At 49.4% G+C, this 22,407-nt stretch overlaps 1 protein-coding gene across 1 annotated transcript; it reads right to left on the bottom strand.

The window, feature by feature from the left end:
- Nucleotides 1–700: 700 nt before the first annotated feature.
- Nucleotides 701–17,756, bottom strand: LOC128270751 (uncharacterized). Its single transcript, XM_053008167.1, has 4 exons — nt 17,332–17,756; nt 4,739–5,037; nt 1,042–1,145; nt 701–979 (listed from the first exon to the last, which is right to left on the bottom strand). Exons 1-4 carry the CDS (start codon nt 17,754–17,756, stop codon nt 701–703), a joined length of 1,107 nt encoding a protein of 368 aa, XP_052864127.1.
- Nucleotides 17,757–22,407: the final 4,651 nt, after the last annotated feature.

The following is a 22,407-nucleotide window of genomic DNA, read 5'->3' as shown; positions in this document are numbered from 1 at the left end:
ATGTTCTTGACCAACACTGTTCAACATTTATTCTCTTCTGCTTTCCTTTGCTCTTAATATGTGGTCCAGCGAACGACTATCTCGCACTGTCTGCACTGTTTCGTGGAAGCCTTTTTCCTATTTTTAAGGTTTTGAGGACCCCGCAGGGAAGCGAAGCAAAGGGATGATGGCCGGACCTCGACTGGGAATGGTTTCCCGAAAATGTAAATTCACTATCTCTACCGGTAAAGCATTCCGGACCGCGTGCCTTTGCGCTGACACTGCCAATACTTTCTGCCTCGCCCGGGTACCCGGGATCCAGTTTGAGAGTTCTAAGGGTTGAGGGTTTTTTCGCCATATCAGCAGCGGTTCGGGGAACAGCATCAATCTGGATGATGCCGACATCGACAGGAAAGGCTGAATTGTTCGACGAATGATGTTAATTAAAGCATTTCCGTACATGTCTTTCGGTTGCCAGTTCGGTCTATGTGTATCTTCCTGGAATCGATAGACCCGTTTGCCTGACCCGTTTATTTTTGAGTCGATGAGTTTAGGTACGCTTAAAACTGATGCTACTGCTAACTTAGTATGTCTGAGTATAAGAACTATCCCCCTGATCCGTGTGTGCTGCATCACTATGCAGTAAGGGACCCATGTCTCGGTCCAGTACTTCATAGCAATTTGTCAGCATAACAGGTCCTTCGCCTTCGCTACTAACGCATCATTTGGGTTGCCGTTCGATCGCATCCATCACGAGCGTGAACGCCTGGGCAGCGGGCCCGAACCATGAGCTGCTGGACAAATTGTCCCAGATCCCACTGCCCGTGGACCTCGATCGGACCCCGGAACTGGACCGCTGGCCGCCTGTCGAACGGCCGCCGGCGAACGAGCGGTCTCCGTTCAGGTAATCGACATAATCGTAATCCGACGTCAGTGGGGCCACCTTCGAGTAGTAGATAGCGGTGAACGTCGAGTAGATGACCACGGCCGCCGTCACCACCTGCGCAAACGGACGGAGCGGTTAACAATTCATTTCCATCAGTTCGATTTGCGATCACTTACCTGGAACACGGCCCAAAACTTGTACGAATACTCGCTGATGACGACATCGTAGTATCCTTTCAGCGGGTCACCCTTGATGTAGCGACCTTCGACCGGCGCTAGCGCTGTGGAGACAGGAGTGTTCAAACTGACAGTATTATAACTCGGGGTCTCGTCACTCGATGGATGTATCATAAATTAATTTATTCTTGATTTCGAAACTATCGGAGCATATTTAAAAAAACGTAAGCTTAACTTAAGCCCCTTAAGCTACGGAAAAACATTGAAATAAAACATTGAAGGCTCCCGGACGGTTCTGTCCGAAGCAGGCCACCAGGAAGGTTAAATGTTTCATATGAATGTCCCCGACCGAACGGGAGCCCTATTTCGGGGCGTTCTCTATGGCGTGCATCACGGTTTCGAACGCTTGAGCCGCCGGTCCGAACCACCAGTTGTTGGCCACCGTGTCCCAGATCGCACCCATACCGCGGCCACCGCCTCCGCCCCCGGTTCCCGCCATCGGGCGACCACCGGCGAACGAGCGCGCCCCGTTCAAGTAATCGATATAGTCGTAATCCGACGTCAGAGGGCTCACTTTCGAGTAGTAAATGGCCGCAAAGGTGGCGTACAGGACGAGCGCACAGGTGAAGAGCTGTCGGACGGCAGCGGATCCAGGAAACAGAGAAAGAGAGAGAAAGAGAGCACATTGGGATGCGTTAGCTCCGGTTCTCGGGCTCCCACATCAATTATCCCAATTGGGCCACTGGCCACTAGGAAGCCGGGGGGGAGTTTACGGGTAGGTTATGCTGAAACAGTGATAGCTACCTGAAACACCACCCAAAACTTGTACGATCCTTCGCTGATCACGAAATCGAAGTAGCCATTCAGCGGATCGCCTTTAATGTATCGTCCACCCGTCATCGCGGTTGCTGTTTCTGGAATGAAACACAAATCGCACCTTTTAGCACCGGCCAAAAACAGGGTTTATCTGTGCAGTGGAAAAAAGGGGTAAAACGGGGAAGATGGATGGTTGGTTGCGCGTGTACAGGGAGGTATTAAAAAGGAGAACTTTAAACCTCCTGGACAGCGATTAAAATTAAGGCGGGCCAAATTAGCGCATCGGCTGTTTATCGATTTTCAAACCAAACCCGTGGCGACAACCCGAAGGATGCAAAATTCCCAATGACACTTTGCAAAATGGAGCCATAGCTTTTGATCAAAAGTTGAACACCGTGGAATTCATCATTTCATCAAACGTTGGTTGCAGTATTTAACCGCTTAGCGCATCGCTTTATGATGCTGTATCTTGAGTACACGATGCTCAAGTCATCTTGATGTACCGAAACTTACAGAACCGATCCAGAAACTGTGTAGCTTTTTCGATCGATTGGTTCGGTGACGTCCACAAGAAGATCTCTATTCCCATCGATCGATCGTCTCTTTTGAAATCCACTTTTTAGAACACCTAATCCACTTCAAAGGAGAGAAGCTCAAGTGGTTAAGTCTCTAATCTTTTGTAAGATTTTTTTGTTGATCAATGTGCCATTGGTGCGAGTTGTAAACCCCGAATGACTACAGCCAGCTGAATGTGTGAACTTACTAAAATTTACCGAAACCACCCCAAATTGAGTCATTCAGCATGCCGAAAACAACATTTCTGAAGAATCTTTAAAAATGCTCCAACAATATAAAGAAAGGAAAGGTAATGATACCAAGAATGTTAAAGGTATTTCGTCTACATTTTATTAGTTGAATAGCATTCGGTTGTACTGCTACTCTAAAAAGAATTTCTACGCTTTTTTAGGTGCATGATTGCAAAACTATCCCACTTTACCTGTGAATCCTGTGTGGTCAAAACTGGCCAAATAGATTAACATATTTCGCCCTTCTCGCCGTTTTCAATCTTGTTTTTAACGTATAAATGTAAAAATTTTCCCAATTTCCCTAGCATTTTGTTTTTGCAACGTCATAAGGATATTTTTCTACACAACGAATGCTATTTCTGATAGTCCGGGACCATAGATTTCAAATATTCCTAGCATTGTAAGTCCATCCAATTACATGTTACAACGGCTGCCGAAGCATAACACCCTCAGTGTCGATCCATTGCGACCAAAAAACCCTCTCGATTCCGAAAATTGAGCAACTCTTTGCCTTGTTCTAGAAATTCGGCGAACCCAAAACACGCTCCAGTCACTGGCACCTGGATTTTGATGGGTTTTAGGTTTGTTTGTTTCATTATCACTCCACCAGGAGCACTTTCCCGATGGATCCTGGAAAGTTGAAAAATGTGATCATCGCCACATTCCATTTGTGGCCTTTGCCGCCTTGCCGCCGCTTGATAATGAAGCCACCCATCCACGTGAGAAACCCATCACAGAAGTCACGGACCCAGCCAAACGCGTGAAGTGAATGGTTCCACGAGTTGCGAAAGTTTTTAATTTGTAACTTTATCTCATTTTGAAACCACCACAGTTGGGTTGCCGAAATGGCGTCGGTGACCCTCTTTTCGCGGGATGCGAGTGTCGTTTTTTTTTCGGCTTTACTTTCGAGATGGGATTTTGCATAAACGCTGGCCGGGTCGGGGGAGGTTTCCCTGGCCCCTTCCGACGCCCGCGTTTACCGTGAATGCACCACACAGTTATTTTCATCGAAATCGAAGTTCATGTTCACATGTCGACCGGAGTGGAGCTCCCGTCGTCGCTCCGTGGCAACTTCAGCGAGTCACTCGAGCGAACGGCAGAATGTTATAAACTTTTTCAATTTATTCTCGCTGCCGTGGCATTGCACGCCGGTCCTGGCTTCGGGCTGGCATTCCGGCCAGCCCGAAAGGTCCCGTCGCCCCAACCGAAGAGGGCATATTAGAAGATTTTGTGGATCAACAAACAGCAACTAACGGCAAGTAATAAGGCTGCGAGCTACCGGTGGCTAGCGGTCCCCACTGAGGACTGCACCGAGCAACCGGAGTGCAGACGGATCGTTTATAAGCTGGGACGCTCGGTGCTCGGAAAAACCTCGGAATCAAAGCATTTGCATGGTAGTTCCCCGTGGTCGGAAGCACTCTCCATTCTCGATTCGTAAAATTAGGTGACGTTCGACGGCACATCGAACACGGCATCTCTTCAAAGTGCCGAGCACGTGTTTACCAGCCGCACCCGCAGAGGAACCAACCCCGCCGAGTCTCCCGGACGCTGTAAGGATCTCGTAAAAAGAATCGCATAAATAAAATCCAATAAAACGGAATGTTTCCCACAACGTTCTTCGTTTGCTTCCAGCCCAAACTCGCTCGAGCAGATGCTTCCGATGTGAAGTGCTTCGAAACATTCTTCACCCGCGTGCCCCGTTCCACCCAGCGCTGTGTTGCTCCCCCCAAAACATCTCCCGGCAGTGTGTTGTGAAATTGCACAAATTGTTTTACAGCTTTGGGATTTTTGGGGGCCCACCGTTTCCGTGCGTCGGTCGGCTGGCCGCCGCATGAGAATATGCTGCCAAGCCAGGGCTCGTTAGCGAACGCACGACGAAGCCACCGAAATGGCAGCGGGAGTGACTATAAAACCATTGCTTCAAGAAATGGACCCCAACCGAAAACGCTCCAACAGCTGAAAGCTAGTTTTGTGACGGGGGCCACGGCCGGACGGACCGGCATTCGTCAACCGGCGGCAGTGGGCTGCGTATGCTGCATTGGGCAAATATGCTAAGCATTCAAAATATGCATTACCAGTTTCATTATCTGCGCCGCTGCTGCTGCCGTGGCTTGTTGAGTCGCCGCCACCAAGGGTGATGTTCACATTTTTATTGTCACCGTCGGTCGAGGCCATGCCGGACAACATCGATCGCATCGATCGTCCGGACGATAAAACTCTGCTTATCACATTAAATAATGTCAGCATCGGTTTCACCATATTGCTGTACGACTGCGGCTCGATGTCCTGCTCCTGCTGCTCCTGCTGCTGCTGCTGTTGCTCCCGTTCGGCCCGGTCCGCCGCTTCGTCGTAGTCCTCGAGGCCCTGCTCGTAGCTGTCCGATGTGCAAGGCGGCAGCAGTGGCCAGGTCCGGTCGATGTGTGACGCCGGAATGTTATGTGGAAGAGCAAGAGAAGAAAAGCGGAATGAGCTGGAGTTGGACCTACGGGAACGAGTAGACCGGCTCCAAAAGAATCCTGCACCGTACGGAAATGTGTGGAGCGAGCGAACATTTTGTCGTCGTCGTTGTCGTCGTCTGTATGGGGTCTGTTTGGGGTGGTTGGGGTGCGACTGTAGTTCGCCTCCGCGTGGCGCACCCTGGGTAACGCTAAGAGACTACAAACCAAGCGGCTCCCACACGCTTTAAGGTGGCAGCCCCACCGTGGGATAGGGACCTTAGGCTAACAACCTACTGTACCCGAAAAAACACTACGTTACGGAAAATGAAGAAAAATTTCGATCTGGATTATTGGCAACGACCCTGAGCATGAAAACAAGGACACGAATTGGAACTTGGAACATACTGACCCTTGCCCAGCAAGGTAAACTAGCACAATTAGCGAGGGAGGCTAGCCGACTTAAAGTGGAAATTCTGGGGCTGAGCGAAGTCCGTTGGCCCAATACTGGTGAGCACAAGGCATTGTCCAGACAAGTTTTGCTCTACTCTGGCATACGAGGCGAAAACGCTCCTCGGGAACGTGGAGTTGGATTCCTACTTAGTCCAGGGGCCCACGCAGCCTTGATGAAGTGGGAACCGATAAGCGACCGAATCATCGTTGCCAGATTCAGAACGCGGGTTAGAAACCTTACAGTCATCCAGTGCTACGCACCAACAGACGCTGCCGCCCTACACGAGAAAGAGAGTTTCTACAGTCAGCTGAACAGCGTGGTTGAGAAAATCCCAAAAGGGGATATCCAGATCCATCTAGGCGACTTCAACGCAAAGATAGGCTCGAACAACGCGGACCTTGAGCGTGTCATGGGGCGCCACGGCCTAGGAGAAATGAACGAAAACGGTGAGCTGTTCACAGAGTTTTGTGGCAATAATAACATGGTGATTGGTGGATCGCTCTTTCCCCATCGACCAGCACATAAGGTCACGTGGGTATCTCGCGATGGCCGAACAGAAAACCAAATCGACCACATCTGCATCAGCCACAAGTGGAGAAGGAGCTTGCTTGATGTACGCAACAAACGTAGCGCTGATATCGCATCTGATCACCATCTTGTTGTCGCCGAGGTACGCCTGCGCGTCGCACGTGTGCAGCGACGAGAAGAGAAAGTAGGGTGCCGCTATGACGTGCGTCGGCTGCAGAACCCGGAGGTTAAGAGGGCTTTTGTCGATCAGCTTCAAGCCCGTGCCGCGGATATGTCGCCAGGCGGATCTGTCGAAGAGCAATGGAACGGTATCAAGGACGCCTTCATCACGACGAGTGACAAAATCCTCGGCAAGGCGCGCAGTGAACGGAAAGAATGGATCTCGGATGTAACCTGGGGAATGATTGACGAGCGGAGAGAGGCGAAAGCCAGTGTTGAGCGAGCGAGAACCAGAGCGGCTAAGACCGTAGCCCGTCAAAAATACGCCGAACTGGAGAGAGGTGTTAAGCAAGCCTGTAGACGGGACAAGAGAGCTTGGACCAACTCCCTAGCCGAAGAGGGAGAAACCGCCGCCGCCAATGGTGATATCCGCTTGTTGTACGATATCTCTCGCCGCCTAAGTGGTGTCAGGACAAATACTCGAATGCCGCTGAAGGACAGAGCTGGCCAGTTATTGACTGACCGAACAGACCAACTTAATCGCTGGACTGAGCACTTCGAAGAACTTCTCCGTGTCTCGAGTGTCACAGACCAACAGAATCAGCAGCAAGTGATACCATCAGTGCGTCGCATCAACCGTGTGAACTCTGAGGCACCATCACTGACAGAAATCGAAGCAGCAGTCAAGGGTATGAAATCCAACAGAGCGCCAGGAGTAGACCGCATTCCGGCCGAGATGCTAAAAGCTGACCCAGCCTTGTCAGCCCAGATGATGCATAGGCTATTCACAACTATTTGGGAAACCGCGACTTTTCCGGTGGACTGGATGCAGGGCATCTTGGTGAAGGTTCCTAAGAAAGGGGACCTTACAGAATGCAGTAACTGGCGCGGCATCACGCTGCTCTGTATTGCACAAAAAGTATTGTGCAGAGTGATCCTCAATAGGATCCAAAAGAAAATCGACGCTACTCTCCGGCGGCAGCAAGCCGGATTCCGTGCCGGCCGATCATGTGTGGACCACATCACAACGCTCCGCATAATACTGGAGCAAATCAACGAGCTCCAGGACTCCCTCCTACTGGTGTTCGTTGATTTCGAAAAAGCTTTTGACCGACTCAACCAGGAAAACATCTGGAGCGCACTCAGGCGCAGAGGAGTTCCAGATAAGCTAGTCCATCTCATCGAAGCTCAGTATGAGGCGTTCTCGTGCAAGGTATTGCACAACGGCGTCTTGTCCGCCCCCATAAGGGTCACTGCTGGCGTGAGACAGGGCTGTATACTATCGCCGCTACTCTTCCTTGTCGTGATGGATGAGATTCTTGCTGGAGCTATTGACAGCAAACCTAATCGAGGACTACCGTGGAACCCTATAACGATGGAGCAGCTAAATGACCTCGACCTAGCCGACGACATTGTTTTGCTCTCGCAACGTCGAACTGACATGCAGAGCAAACTTGATGACCTCACCAACTGCTCTAAGGCGGCAGGTTTAACAGTGAATGTTGCGAAAACTAAGTCAATGGTAGTGAACGCTGACAACCCCTCCAGCCTCACAGTAGCGAGCCAACAAGTTGAGCAGGTGGAAACCTTTCAATATCTTGGTAGCCAGACAACGCCTGATGGAGGTACCAAGAAAGATATAGCCATGCGGATCAGGAAGGCCAGGGGTGCATTTGCAGGTCTTCGAAATATCTGGCGCTCAAACCAGATCACTCTGCACACCAAAACCCGGATATTTAACTCTAACGTTAAATCTGTGTTGCTATACGCCTGTGAGACGTGGTGCGTATCCACAGAAATAACGCAAAAACTGCAAGTCTTCGTCAACCGCTGCCTGCGATACATCATTCGGGCATGGTGGCCTAACAGTTGGATATCCAACGAGGAACTCCACCGTCGATGCCAGCAGCGACTGATTGAGATTGAAATCCGGGAGCGCAGGTGGAGGTGGATCGGACATACCCTGCGAAGAGGTGCAAACGAGATCTGTAGGGAGGTACTGGACTGGAACCCGCAAGGGCAACGGAGGAGGGGCAGGCCCAGAGGCTCTTGGCGGCGAAGCCTGGCCGACGACATCCGGGCTGCTGACGGAAACCTTTCCTGGCGCCAGGTAAAGGCGATAGCGGGTAACCGTCAGCAGTGGAGAAATTTAACTTCATCCCTATTGTCGCGCCGATAAGACGGCGGACACAGGACCTGTAAGTAAGTAAGTAAGTTGTCGTCGTCGTCGGTATTCGAGAGGCTGAGTACTGTGAACGGAAAGGCTTAAAGTTGTGCACCAAAACACCGATCAGTCGGACGGCCCCAGGAGGATGTTTTATTATTTGGGAATTGCCATTAAATTGACGTCGATGCAAATTTCAATTGAAACGAAGCGTGCATCGGTTGGTACTGGTTCCGAAATAGGCAACCAACTACTTTAGCAAGCATTTGATTGAAATGAAGCATTCTGGCAAAATAAGTTTGATTAGCGAATTAATTTGTATGAATACAAAGGGATGTTTTCGACTGCCTGGCACAACGAGCTCTTGGTGGACAGTTGTAAAGTAAAAGTACCAAGGAATTTAATTGTTTTACAGTTAATAAGCCTCGGGAGGCAATATTCGCAATTTTTTCACAAAAAAGTTAATTACCTGGTAAATAGAAAACAATTATTAGTAAGCCCTTCCTTGCCCTGAAGGGTCCTTTCCTTCCTTTCGAAATCTTAGGACAGCCAAATGTAATTTAAAACGGGTCTTATGTAGATTTTTGAAAGTAACGCACTCCCTGTTACATCTTATTACGGGGGCCAGGGCTTATTGAAATTTCTTGAAATTTTTAAAACACGAAGATGAATAATCAATAATAACGAAGAAAACGAAACCAACTACTTTAGCAACTATAAAGCTACTTCAGCACGTCACATTCAGAAACATCAATGCAAAAGTACACAAAAATTATAACACAATATGGTCTACAAATCAAAACTGAACAAAAAATAATACATAAACAACAAAATAACTAAAAGAGATGAAAGAAGCTTCATGCTCAAATGCATCAACAACAAAAGAAAACCCCAAACTTTAACTCGTTTAAATAGTTACTTAAAATAAAGCACCTCTAGTCTATGATATGAATGGTCAAACCATAGCGAAATCACTTAGTTTTGTAGCGCAAAAACCGATGGTAGTTGAATAGCCTGATCGAACAACACTCCAGTTCTCACGCTAAACCCATCAACACAACGGTAACCGTATTCCAACGTCTTTCTGCGGTATTTCCAAAATATGCTGCCGCTATGCAATAAACCGGCTTCACCCGGCCCCGGCCCAGCCAACCGCTTGCTCGTCAAAATTCGTCCCTACGTACGCCAACCAACCGGGGGAACCGGGCATTCGTGGACCACTCCACAGGCACCATTCGGCAACATACAAAATGTTGAGCCCGACAATTGGAGACAGCACATTCGGGGCCCTAGCCCTGGCGTGTGGAACAGTGTCCATGGCGTGTGGCCGTCGTTGTTTTGGGCGCCGGTGGCCAGATAAGATAAAGCGAAAACAGAATTAAGCGATAATAACAATAAATAAAATTTAATTCAGTTTCTCAAATTGTTTTATTAGAAATAATGAACGCCGGGCTCGGAAAGTGCCCCGAGACTGCCGAACGGTAACGACCCGAAACGGGTCGCCCTTTTCGCCACCATGGCGCGTGAGGCGGGCGGTAGCCGCCCTGGGGGTGCTGGCGTGTGAGGGCCGTATGTTGGGCCAATTCTCCCGAAGGTACTTCCGGGTCCGGGCGACGAGCACGAGAGCCGTGCGGTTCATTACGGTTCACTGCGGTTTTGTCCGGAAAATGTTCGCCCGAGTCGTTTATTCCGGGCCCGAGGATTGAGGCAGGAGTTAATGAGGCTAATGAAAGAAAAACCTCTGCCCTGCGTCGCCCGGTGCGGCTCCGGAAGCGGTCCGGAAGCGTGTGGCACATAAGCCCCGTGGCCAGTTGCCCACCCCGTGCTGGGCGCGCTTTATGGGCTGAGACTAACGGGCCAGATTATGATCCTGATTTGAGTTCAAAGGATCACCGTGGGGAGCGCAAGGTTTCGGTCTCGCCCGCCGGTAGATAGCCAGCGTTCGAACCGATCGCTGGGCGGGTGGGGACACGCGCAGGACACGTCTTTGGAATCCAATCCACCGGGCACGATCCGGGAAGCGATGGTGCGTACTGCTGGCTTATGGTTATGTTAATTGATAATGTTGCGGTCCAACGGAACGGAAGGATAGGAAGGTTCCGCCACACATGGCAATGCCGAAATAAATAGGCCTCATAAGGGCAGGCAAAGGGCCAAAACGAGTTCTAAATAAACTGCAACCCCGAATGCTCAACAGTGCCTCGGATGGCTCGAATCTTACGATTGGAGCCGTTAGCTGCCGTTATGGTGCACAAATTGAAACAAATGAATGCCTTGGCCCACACACGATAAGCATGTCGTCTCGGAGATAAGAAACCGGTGCGGCAAGGGTCAGCATTGGCACGTACGAAATAATGTTGCGATGTTTTGATGATTGAATGTTGCTGCCAATTGCTGTCGTCCGTGTCTCAAAACAAGCCCATTTTTCGGCCACCCACAGCACAGAGCTTAATTGAGTGAATAAATTACCGTTTTCGCATACGGCAAGTTAAATCACTCGGATAATGCAATGGGGGGTTCCCGCTTAATGTGCCCACAAAATGGCAACCCCATGCGACCGACAATGGATGGGTTTGCGCAAGAGTGTATTTAATTTGTAACATTTTGTGTAATTCTGTAAATTCTTCACTGACCCGTCGGTCGGTGAGCCTAAACTATTTCCTAGCCGTTTCCGGCAGGCGGCAGGCTGATATGGATGCGATGGTCACGCCGACGGTTGGGAGCTTTTCTATCCGTACAGATTACGGGACCTGCTTAATGCGCGTAAATCACGGACTCGGAATGATAATTAATGTCCGGAAGGTCGAACAACCAGCGTCCGGTGAGCATTCCTCACATTGCCGGGGAAAAGTGATACCTTTTATCATGCTGGCAGCAAATGGACATCATCACGATGGCCCTCGCTCTCCTTTTTTTCTCTGGCGCCCCAAACAGGGATGGATGGATCAATATTCATATGCCGCTGTCGCCGGCGCACTGCGTGATCCGCGTTGCATATTCAATAAATATTTCACCTATTTATTTACGGCCAGGGGCCAGGTGAAATCGTATCGTGTGCCCTGATCTCGTGGCCCGCCGCAGGCCCGCATCGAACAGGACACTCTGGAAAAAACTGGAAAAACTGGGAAAACTTCAAACACACCGGAAACCTGCCGGTCTACGTTCGCGAAATGTATTCATTGAAATGATATTCAATTTATTTTGATGGAGCTGACCTTGGGTCGGGTCTACCTTCAGCGAAACGGAGCGAAATGAATGGGCACATTAAAAATACGCGCAATGTGACGGAACGACAGAAAAAAGGCACACACCAGGCACCCGGAGCCGAACATAAAAATCCAACATCATAAAAATAATTAATAAAAAACAAAATATCAGGCTGGCTAAAAAGTAATCCATTATTTTTTCGGTAGATGCCTTTAGTGATCGATATCTTGTGAAGTATTTATCGTACAGTTTCAAGTTTAGGCTCGTTTTAAAGCTGATACTTTACACTTAAAAAAATACTTTCATCGTTCTTTGTTTGTTCTATTCGTTTGTGAGTTACAGGGTGTTAACAATGGAGGTCAACGCGGAGAAAATTCGGTACATTTTACATTTTTTGTCCGATAAAGGCGAAAACTCGAGCTAGGCCACTGAAATTTTGCATGGTGTTCATGGTGCCGATACTCTAACAACCAGCTGGGTGAAATTTTGGTTTCGTTGACACGTTTCAGTTATTTTTGATGTTAAAGCCTAGGCAGACATGTCATCGAAAATGTCGATAAAATCACAGAACTAATCAAAGTTGGTCGGCATGTTAGTAGTCAGAGCATCGTCCAGGAGCTAAAGATCAATCATCAAACAATTTTAAGCCATTTACGCAAAGCTGGATACACAAAGAAGCTCGATATTTGGGCGCCACCTAATTTACACCAAAAAACATGATGGCCATCTGCACAGTTTTGGCCCCACGGAATGAAATCGAACCGTTTCTTAAACGGATGGGTACTGAGGATGAGGATTGGGATAAATACGACAATACTGTGTGAAAATGATCATGGTCTAAGCGTGGTGAAGCAACTTAACCTGTGACCAAACCAGAAATAACGGCTAGGAAGGTTCTACGGGATATATGGTGGGACTTGAAAGGAACCGTTTATTATGAGTCGCTTCCGTGTGGCTAAACAATAAATTCAGATCTCTACTACCAACAACTGCACGGTTTGAAGATAACAATTGACCAGAAACGACCAGAATCGGCCAACAGAAGAGGTGTTGTGTTCCATCAGGAAAACGAAATGTCACGCACGTCTTTAGTGACTCACCAGAAAGTCCGGGAGTTTGTCTGGGATGTTTTAATGCATCCACCGTATAGTCCGGACCTTGCACTAAGCGATTGACACCTTTTTTGCGCATTACAAAATTTCCTGAGTGATGAAAAACTGAGATCAAAAAAGGATTGTGAAAATGGATTGCTCCAGTTTTTCGCCAATAACGACTAAGTCTTTTACAAAAGAGGCATGATAAGCCTATCTTTAAAAAGACAACAAATTTCCCAACAAAACGGTACATATTTGACGTAAATCGGACCATTGGAAGTATCTTAAATAATGTTTTGAATCTCACCCAAAAATAATGGATTACTTTTTAGCCAGCCTTATATGAATAATAATAATCTCCAGAACCCGGTGGCCAACGCAAAAACAACGCCGCAGACCGTGCAGATCCGCGAAAGCACTAAGTAAATGTATTAATTATTTCCATTGCTTCCGCACCACCGCCACATTTAACGGCCAGGTACGGGCGGGGAGGGGCGCCCCGGTTCCGCTTTACAACCAACCACTTTTGATCGGAGGAAGAAATTCGGAGGACATGTTGAACCGTTCGGGTTAAAGTCCGCGAGTGTGGCGAATGCAAGTTCAATAAATCCAAAAGTCGGCATTCAAATGGCCCCGGTTCACGGCACCATCCGCAACACACACCCAACCCGTGTGTTAACCCGTCCTCTGCACCCTCTGGGTTGATGAAATCCCCTTGCCAGGGCACACGCGCTTCCTGCAGTTGGCCCATGAAATTCGAAAAACAATTTTGAATTAATGAACTTTGCTCCCGGTGCATCCATTAATTATTTGCAATCGGTTTAGCCGCTGCAGCGCTGGGTCCCCTGGATGGGCGGATGGTGGACCCCCTGGATGGGCGGGATGGGGTCAAGAACGAACACCGGCGACGAATATCAATTTTCGGGCGCAATCTGACACACACAAAAAAGACACGATTCCAATCCCCGGTGCAAGGGGGCACCGGTGCGGCTTTTACAGCCACCCCGCATTATCCTTCCGGAACGGACGGGTGGCAAGGAAGGGGGCCGGTGGGGAGACATCGACCTCCGCTGCCACCCGTTGCCGGTGTAATAAATGATCGGTACGGCATAATTAAAATTAAAAGCTCGCACACAAAGTCCCGCGTCCTTTTTCCGCCCCATTTTGTCCACCGTGGGGGGACGGGGGCGGAGGACTACCCCAATTGGTTTGACCGATCGTGCGTGCAAATTATGCTACGGTCGAATTGATCTTTTTTGCTCGCCCGCCGAAACTTTTACACGACACCGGTACCGGACCACCACCACGGCGGGTGGTGATTGTAATTGTCAAATTAAGCGGTTTAATTTAAATCTCAGCCGAATGCCAAACGGATTGCTCGCCAGCGAGCGCTGGGCTACAGCTGGGGCCCGGGTTTCGTTGGGGCCACAAATTAAGCCGCCCAGCATCAAGGACACGGCCCGGGTGCACACTCGGCCGGGCATCGGTCACCAAACGCCAGCGCCAGCGCCATTTATCGCTGAAAATTATGCAGAGTGAAATAATTCAGAAAGGACATCGCTGGCCTGCGGAGCCTGTATCCTGTGCCGTCTGCACAAAAGAACACCAACCAGCAGCAGGCCGAGGACGAAAAAAAGGGAACCGGTGGAGCCGGTGAAACCTATCCCGACCGCCACACGACATCGGAACGTTCGACAGTCCGACCGCTGTTGGAGAGTCCAGTCCCCCTCCCCGCCCCGTCGGAGCGGCGTTTGTTTTAATGTTTGTTATTGCAGCGCATCCGGTCGGCACATTAAATCCGGCGGTGAACATAAATTTAAATTCAATCTACGTATTAGCGGCCCGTCTGGCCCCGTCGGGTGCATATGATCGGAGCTAACAAAAAAAACTCACCGACCAAACTACAATCTACTACGGCCGCGCTCCGAAACGGTCGGACGCAATGGCAAATTGGCATGTTGCTGCAATAAATTCTTCGGCGGCCTAATCCGACCACTCGGCTACTCGGGTAGGGCTGCGCACAGGACCCATAACTCGACATGGTTACGACTGGTCGAAGCGCCTACCTTCGCGATTTGTGCGCCAGCCAGGCACAGTAATTACGGTTAAGTACAGTTTTTGTAGACCTTTTTTCCACACCCAGCACCCAGGTGATCGATCCTGTCGGTCGGTCGGTCCACCGTCGGCTCGCGTTTCAGGACATTTGTTTCAGGAGTCCATCGTGGGGTGAACTGGAACATCCCGGAACCGGATATGCATCATGCTGCCAGTAATTGAAAGTTGTTTTGTTTGTTTTTGTTGTGTTGTTAATCGTTAATCGTTATTGCTTCTGGCATGCAACATGCAAAACGCCGGTGTAAGGCGGCGGATGGCAAAAAACGCTGATTTTCGCAGAATTTTATGATACCTTTCGGTCTAATTCGGTACACAGAACCAATGTACCGTGCGTGAGTCACTTCGGCGTGAAATGCAAATCTAACAAGTGGATGCTCCGTAATTGCCAGTCTGGCTGGGTTTCAAAGAATTCAATTCAATACAACGTTTGCTGGACATTTGGTCCATGATAAAGGATGAAATATATTATTTTCTAATTAATTTTGAAACCCTCATGAACCGATCATGCGCAAGTTAATAGTTCATCGGATAATCAATCCATACCTTCTAACTCCTAACCATCAAATATACACTGTTCTAATTTCCAGGTCATTCTGATGATCAGGTTAATAAAATTAAATGACACTAGTTGAACATAAAATTCAAACTAATTTCAAACAACATGGCCATCGTGAAGGAAACCCACTATTCCATCATTTTGGAAGAACATATTTTCATCAAAAAGCCCGTTTCGAGTACCATGTTTTATTGCTATTGGATCGTTTGCAAAGATAAAAAACCCCTATTGAATTGAAATATTCTTTCGAATTGCTATCGACCACAGAGAGAGAGTTCGTAGTCATTCAACTCCACGATCTGCTCACTAAGACTCCTTACGCGCCTCACCGTAATTCGCGAGAGTAATTAGTCTGCAATATCGCTTTCATGCGCAGCTTGATTTTCTTTTGCAGCAAAAACACTAATCCTTCTCCACTTTTTTATCACAACGATGCTTTTTCCAACTTTATTTTCCTTCGAAAAGCCACCAATACCGAAGGATTACGCCGAAGTCAATACTAATCTCCGCGTCGAGACGGCGAAAACTAATATCCTTGGAAACGATAATAATCCGAGCGGCCTGAATGCGGTGCCGCATCCAAACGGAAGCCATTCAAAACGTGTCTGGTGCACTCCAATTGCAACAAAAAATGGGCAACTCCCTACAAACATGTTTACCCCTTCGTTCGGTGACATAATACTAATATCTGCACCGGTTTAGTTACGACGGAGTGGCAGCATCTGCTAACCACAAAAGATCCCGCAACCCGCAGCTGGCTGGCCAATCAAGGTGATCATGAAATCGACCTCCGCCAAAACGTGAGCAAGCAAACCCGAAAGGCTTAACCGAACACGTACAGGGGTGCAATGGCCTGGGCACGCGTATGTGGTGAACCTGAAGTTGCCATAACTATATGGGGCTGACTACATTTCGGAAATAATTATAACTTCCGGTTGAGCACCTTCACCGGACTTCCATTTCGCAGTGTCCCAACCAACGAGCGAGAGCGGGACGGAGCCTGGGAAACATATCAAAATGATCGCAACTGGCACAAAACCAACATTTGCCGATGTTGGCGGTGCCACCCAACTGGCAGGCAGCCACCCACCCAACTCTATGCTGTCATGACACCCGAAGTTCATTAACACCATCCCCAATGAAAGCGAGTTGATGAATAGTTTCCGCAGTAATTAGGCAACTTTATTTGAGAGATAGCTGCATATTCCCGTGCATCCAGCATTAGCCAGCTGTATCCGGGGTTGATATACAAAAATCCCTTCACACACACACACACACACACGCGCGGGGTGGTCCCGTTCTCGGCACAAACACCCTTCGCACCGCATGCACTCACGGTCGGTCGGGCGGCTTGCGGTGGCGGCCATCTGGGGCGGAAGGAAAAACTCATTTTAGCGATTCGTCGAGTTTCGGGCGCAGTTTTCGTCAAACAACTTTGCAGCCAGCCGGCTGCGTGAAGTTTAGCGAACCGTTATGATTTTAGTGCATGATCGTTTAGTTTACGCTCACAACTCAAACAAAAACTGGGACACCCGGGTCCGGCTCTGTCATGTGCACGGTGTCCTGCAGCAATACGCCCTGCGTTGCGAAGGGCCCCATTGTAGGATCTTGCATGGAAAGAGCTGGTCCACATCAGACGATAGGGAGGATATGTTCACCATCAACATAGTTCAGTAAAAAAAGGTTCAGTAACGTGCATAGTTACATAGGCATTGCACAACTTTCATCAACAGCCTGTGTACCATTCCAAAAAACCAAATCTAAACACATCAATTTCGAGCCACTCACTGGAACTGCTCCGTATAGTCCAGCCCGCAGCGATAATACTCCACGGTTTCCGTTTCTTTTTATCCTCCTCCACGAAGCCACGGAACACTCCTTTCGCAGAACACCGTTAGCTTAAGCGAATAGCAATAATACCGTCTCCGCCTCCCGAAAACCCGAACCATTACTTACCGGCTTAACTGCTTCACGACCGGCACTATCTTCGGTGTAGTCGCTACCGCACTGAAGCCCGGCGTCGTCGACGGTTCCGTCGACGAGTCCTGCGAATCCTGCCAGCCGCCGTTGCCTGCGGCTTCACTTTCGTCCGCACGCTGAGCTCCGCCGGGGGCTTCCTTGGCGTCAGGCGCTTGGCTGACGTCTTGTTCGAAATTTTCGTCAGCAACCATTTCGTCGGACGCACCGACAGCGGCACTGCTATCTTCATCTTCCGCTAGACTGACTGCGGCCGTCGCCCCGACACTTGCCGCACGCCCCCCGTGCGGTCCGACGATGGCCAACAAAACTAGGGCCACCAGCAGCAGCCGGACAAGCTGCTGCTGCAGCATCATTGACCGTGGAGCCGGCAAACTACTAATGCCACCGCTACCGGTTGCCATCATTAGACACTGGCGTTAGTCGCGGGGGACCGCGAAACCACCACGGCTTACGTCCGGCGCTGCGCTCGAATGCAGATCCCACGCGTCCCAGGTGTGCCCGGTGCTCAGGATTCACTTTCGTCCGCCACCGGTCGCTAAGAATGCGCGACTGCGTACTTTCTGAGACCCGCCTGATAGCGTTTCGGCTGTTTATCTGGCCAGTCCGCGTGGTGGTTCTTCGGTGGGTCTGCACCAGGAGTTTCGCGTTCGAGGATTGCCGTTGTCCTTCGCTGGGATTACTCAATCACTGAATTAAAAGTGAAGTGTGGTGCACCTCGAGCGGAGCTGCTCGGTATCGTGCTAACTCAAGACCGGAGGACGTTGTTCAATGGGTAATCCTTCCTGATAATTGTCATTACCTGCTCAGCTCAACAAGGCGCATGCATGTTCCCGGTACTCGATACTCGCCCGGTATCAACTTATCTCTCAGTACGCTCGTATCTCGTACGGTCATCAGTTACATCGACTAGTGGCCACCAGCCGCCAACACGGTAATTACTGACAGTCCGGAACGTCCGGAACGCGTGTGCCTCGTAGCTCCACTATTTCGTCGGGTCTACCAACAACAAACCGCACTCCAACGGAGAGATTAGACCAGCGCTCCAACGGTCGCTCCACTCGCCACTAAATTCTAAACCGATCACCGAAATCGAGTTTGGTGTAACCAACCGATCGACTGAAAGCGTACTGCAGCACTGGAGTGTCGGTTCTCTGCCAGGAAGTGTCCATTAGAAACTACCCCACCCCATACGGTGTCCGCTTCCCGCTTAGCTCGTGCTACATTTTACAAATCGACCAAAGTGGGGCAAGAATATGCTATTCCAATTAGCACCTTCCGCATCGCTCCAGCCGGCCAACAGCCGGTAGGTTGGGGCTAACCTAGTTTCTAGCGCCGATCGCACGTTAGCAGGATTTTTTTTCCCCGCTCTCCCGTACCGGATCGCTACGGTTCGCCCTGCTTTTCGCCAAAAAACTGTGCTACGAAGGTTGTGAAAGTTACTCCAGATCGGAAGCGGGCCCAAGGATGTGTGTGGAGGAAGCAAACGTCTTCCAGACGTAAACTGACACTGTACGGTGTACCGAGCGTAAGAAATGGCTACCTTACGCAGGTACACGGACAGAGAGAGAGACACTTTTCGGAACCAGTGCCCCACAGACACAGCGTGTAGTGTATTATCTACTATCCCCGCGGGGCGTGGGCTTCTGTCGAAAGTGAAATGCCCAGTGATGACCAATACGAGTTGTAAAAATAGCTTCGATTCCTGTCTTTTGAAGGCACATCCCGGCGGTATCGGGTTCACAGCAAGTTCAATCGTCACTTTGGCATGGAACTTGATTAATGCACTCCCAGGCTCGTCTAGACTTCAATTTCCGGGCCATCGGTTTTTCTTGCCAATTTCCGCCCATCGGAGCTGCACTGATACAGATGAAATCAGCTCATAACAGACAGATGTTGTTTCTGTGATTCGATCCCACTTCATTCCAGCCCTCCAATTGAGGCCATGTATTGATCACGGACGCACCATTTATAAAATAATTTTCTTACCGACCGACTCGACTCGATCAACGTCGGGACGAGATTTGTCCGACCGTGTCTGGCGGGGCAGACCTTCCACCCTTTGGACAGTGAGGGACAACTTCATCATGACGGCATGACATGGTTCCGGCTAGACAAGCGCTTCAGGTGGGAATCGATCAAACGTTAACGCCAGCCCGCCCAGCCAGCCCACAGGTCAACGTGCCCTTGCGTGGCCAAGCTCGCCAAGCCGTGGTCAGGATGTCCAATTACCGAAAGATTTCTCAATTTCCACCAGCCTCGGTGCCTAACTCGATTTAGCCATCGGAGAATGAAAATGAAACACGGCCGTTTTTTCGGGGCCATCGCATTCCATCCGGTGCCTACAGGCGGGACGAGCAGGATTCCGAAAGAAATGGAATGGGCGGACAGAACCAGCTTCCGGACGAGACGTTCGCCAAAAATGGAACCCCCAACCTCCCTCAATTCGATGAATTTGTTCCTCTGGCACGCCGAGAACGGGACAGATGTGCCAGAACGTGTCAGCTTCCGGCGTAAACTGATTTCTATTTCATCGGCCGTCCGCTGTCGGGGTTGGAACGGACGAGCCTCCGCTCCGGTTCCGGAATGTCCCGAGGCTGGTATGCAATGTTTTACGAGCGGTCCTTTTTGTACTTTTTGCCGGCCGGTTCTTCACGACACGGTCGATTCGATGAAGTTTGGACCGAAGCGAACCGACCTCTGTTCCAGGAGTGTTGCGGTAAAAAAAACCCGCTGGTCCACCATAAGTAGCCTATCTGGAATCGGTTGTACAATTCCGCAGAAACGGATCAAAACACGGCGGCCGGAAATCCAAAACAATCACAACCCACGATAGCAAATGTTCTGCTGCCAGTGCCAGTGCCTTCTCCTTGCGGATAGTTAGCAATTTATAGGCCGGCGGCTAACTTTGCATCGACGGACTGACCATCCAGGGGGCCACGCGTTCGGTCACGTTTTGTCGGCAGCAACACACATCACGCATCATCGATGATGAAAGGCACGTAATATTTGTTAAACTGATTGTATTCCACACACCCGACGCAATCCTGGGCCGGGCGAGGAATTCGGCATAAATCAAACCCTTCGGACCTAATTCATACCGGGCGCCGGGCGTTGTAATCACGCACGGCACGCTCGGTCACGTCCGAGCGATCCCGAGGAACAGGACCGGGACTAGGGCTAGGAATAGACGAAAATGGTAACGAGCGTCGGGACAAAAAAAAATGCAACATCAATATTCACAAGGTTGTGTCCGGCATTTTTCGGACCACACATCATCGGGACCTTTGGCCAAGGAAGGACCATTCTAGTAGCATGCCGGACCTACGCTGGGAAAAAGAAGGACCACCTCCTTTGAATTAACCCCAATCGTGTGGAACATCAAACGTCATTACCCCCGTAACCGGTAATGAGCGGGTGCGGTCTGGTCCACGGCACCAGATAATGTCCTCGGGGAGGGAAACACACATCGTAGACCACTAATTTGCGGAAAATCACACGCCGGTTCCGTCGGGTGGGCGACATAAAAAATTAATATACAAAATGTTGCACATTTCTCCATCGGAGCGTACGAAATTAGTTCCCACTTCCCGTGTCTGGTGACGCGAAACTACCGGCCGTGTTCCGGTGGCCCACCGCTAACCATCAACACATCCGCCCCGAACAGCATATTTCACACATCCGGTTGGCTTACTAACCCCCCGGGTGGTGAAGAGCTAGGACCGCGAGGACCTCTATTTTTTTTGCGGCCCTCAATGAAGTCAGAATATTTATTCCAGTCTCATCCGCGCGTTTTGACGAACGGCAGCGCAAAGCAGACCAGGATATGAAAGGACGCCGTGCATGCAAACAAATCCGCACCACGACCAGAGCCGGGCCAGCCGGGCCAGATTGGGTGCCGAGCGCTGATTGATATTTTTTTACGTATTTATTTTCACAACACATCACACGCTTTCGCCACCACCGTGACGTGTGCTCCAGCAGCAGCGGCAACATTCGGGAAAAGCGGAAAAATCGTACACCCCGACCCCGGTAAGCAATAACGCAAAAGATCAATCATACCCGGGAAGATATTATTTATTTATGGTGTTCCGCTCTCGTTCGCTCGCTCTCTCGGTGCCCGGTGGAAACGTGGCCGAAAACCCGGGAAACACTACCGGGAAAAATAGATGGCGGCCGTGGAGCCACCTTTGTTTACAGCGCCCGTTCCGCGCTTTTCGCCAATTCCAGTCATCAAATAATCAGTGGAATCGATTTGTACAGGCAAAGGCAAAAAGCGAATGGAAATGGCAATCAGCAAGGAACTGTGACATTTGGAACTTGAGGTTGATTAGTGGGAAAAATGTACATACATAGTTTACAATCGTGTTAATCTTGCTCGAGGCAAAGGCAATTCTACGTGTTCTTTCGAGATCTCTGCAGAACATTTCTTGAAATAAATAAGAAAATAAGAAAGGTTTTTTTTAAATTAAAACTTTTAAAAAGTTTTTCCAACAACCACTTTTTTTTTTAATTCATATTATAGCATTGTAGGATCCAAACGTAAGTTTTATTCAAAAATTGTAAATTTTATTCACAAATGGCTGAATTTGTTAGAGAACGATAGCTTATCTAGTATGATTCAAATAAATTTATCCTTTCCAGGCCTTTCTACTGAACATAATGTTGGAACGGTTTCCCGTATAAAAAGCCCACGGGAAAAAGGAAATTTGTGTCTCTATTTCCCGTTCCCGTTCGCATAGTTACAACTTGATTTCCTCTCCAACTCGGGCCCCCAAGGACGATGTTTGTCTTGCTGATTCTCGTCGCCGGTGATAAGTCGCAGGTGAAACGGGTGTCTAGCTCCAGCGAAATGATGCGCATGATGTACAACATCGAACGCTTCAATGAACGACACTTTGGAAGTGGTGCACTTTCGCTGATGTTTCGACAGTTTAATGGGTCATCACCAGAATCATGAGGCGCAGTAGGTGAGATTCCCTTGCCGAACAAACTTTCTACCGGCTCGTGGCTCGTAGCACCGTGCCACAATCGAACCCAACGGCATTCGCCAAC

The sequence above is a fragment of the Anopheles cruzii genome, chromosome 3 (assembly GCF_943734635.1).
Source record: "Anopheles cruzii chromosome 3, idAnoCruzAS_RS32_06, whole genome shotgun sequence".
In the NCBI taxonomy this organism is placed as follows: domain Eukaryota; kingdom Metazoa; phylum Arthropoda; class Insecta; order Diptera; family Culicidae; genus Anopheles; species Anopheles cruzii.
Note: the sequence above shows the minus strand (reverse complement) of the source record. Positions and strands in the feature narration are given on the sequence as shown.

Excerpts from the sequence above, each read along its gene's own strand:
- LOC128270751 (XM_053008167.1), bottom strand. The coding sequence starts at position 17,756 with ATGGCAACCGGTAGCGGTGGCATTAGTAGTTTGCCGGCTCCACGGTCA. Across the intron at positions 1,146-4,738 it reads CGGCGCAGATAATGAAACTG|CGCTAGCGCCGGTCGAAGGT; the intron begins GTAATGCATATT and ends CTGTCTCCACAG. Across the intron at positions 980-1,041 it reads AGTTTTGGGCCGTGTTCCAG|GTGGTGACGGCGGCCGTGGT; the intron begins GTAAGTGATCGC and ends CCGTTTGCGCAG.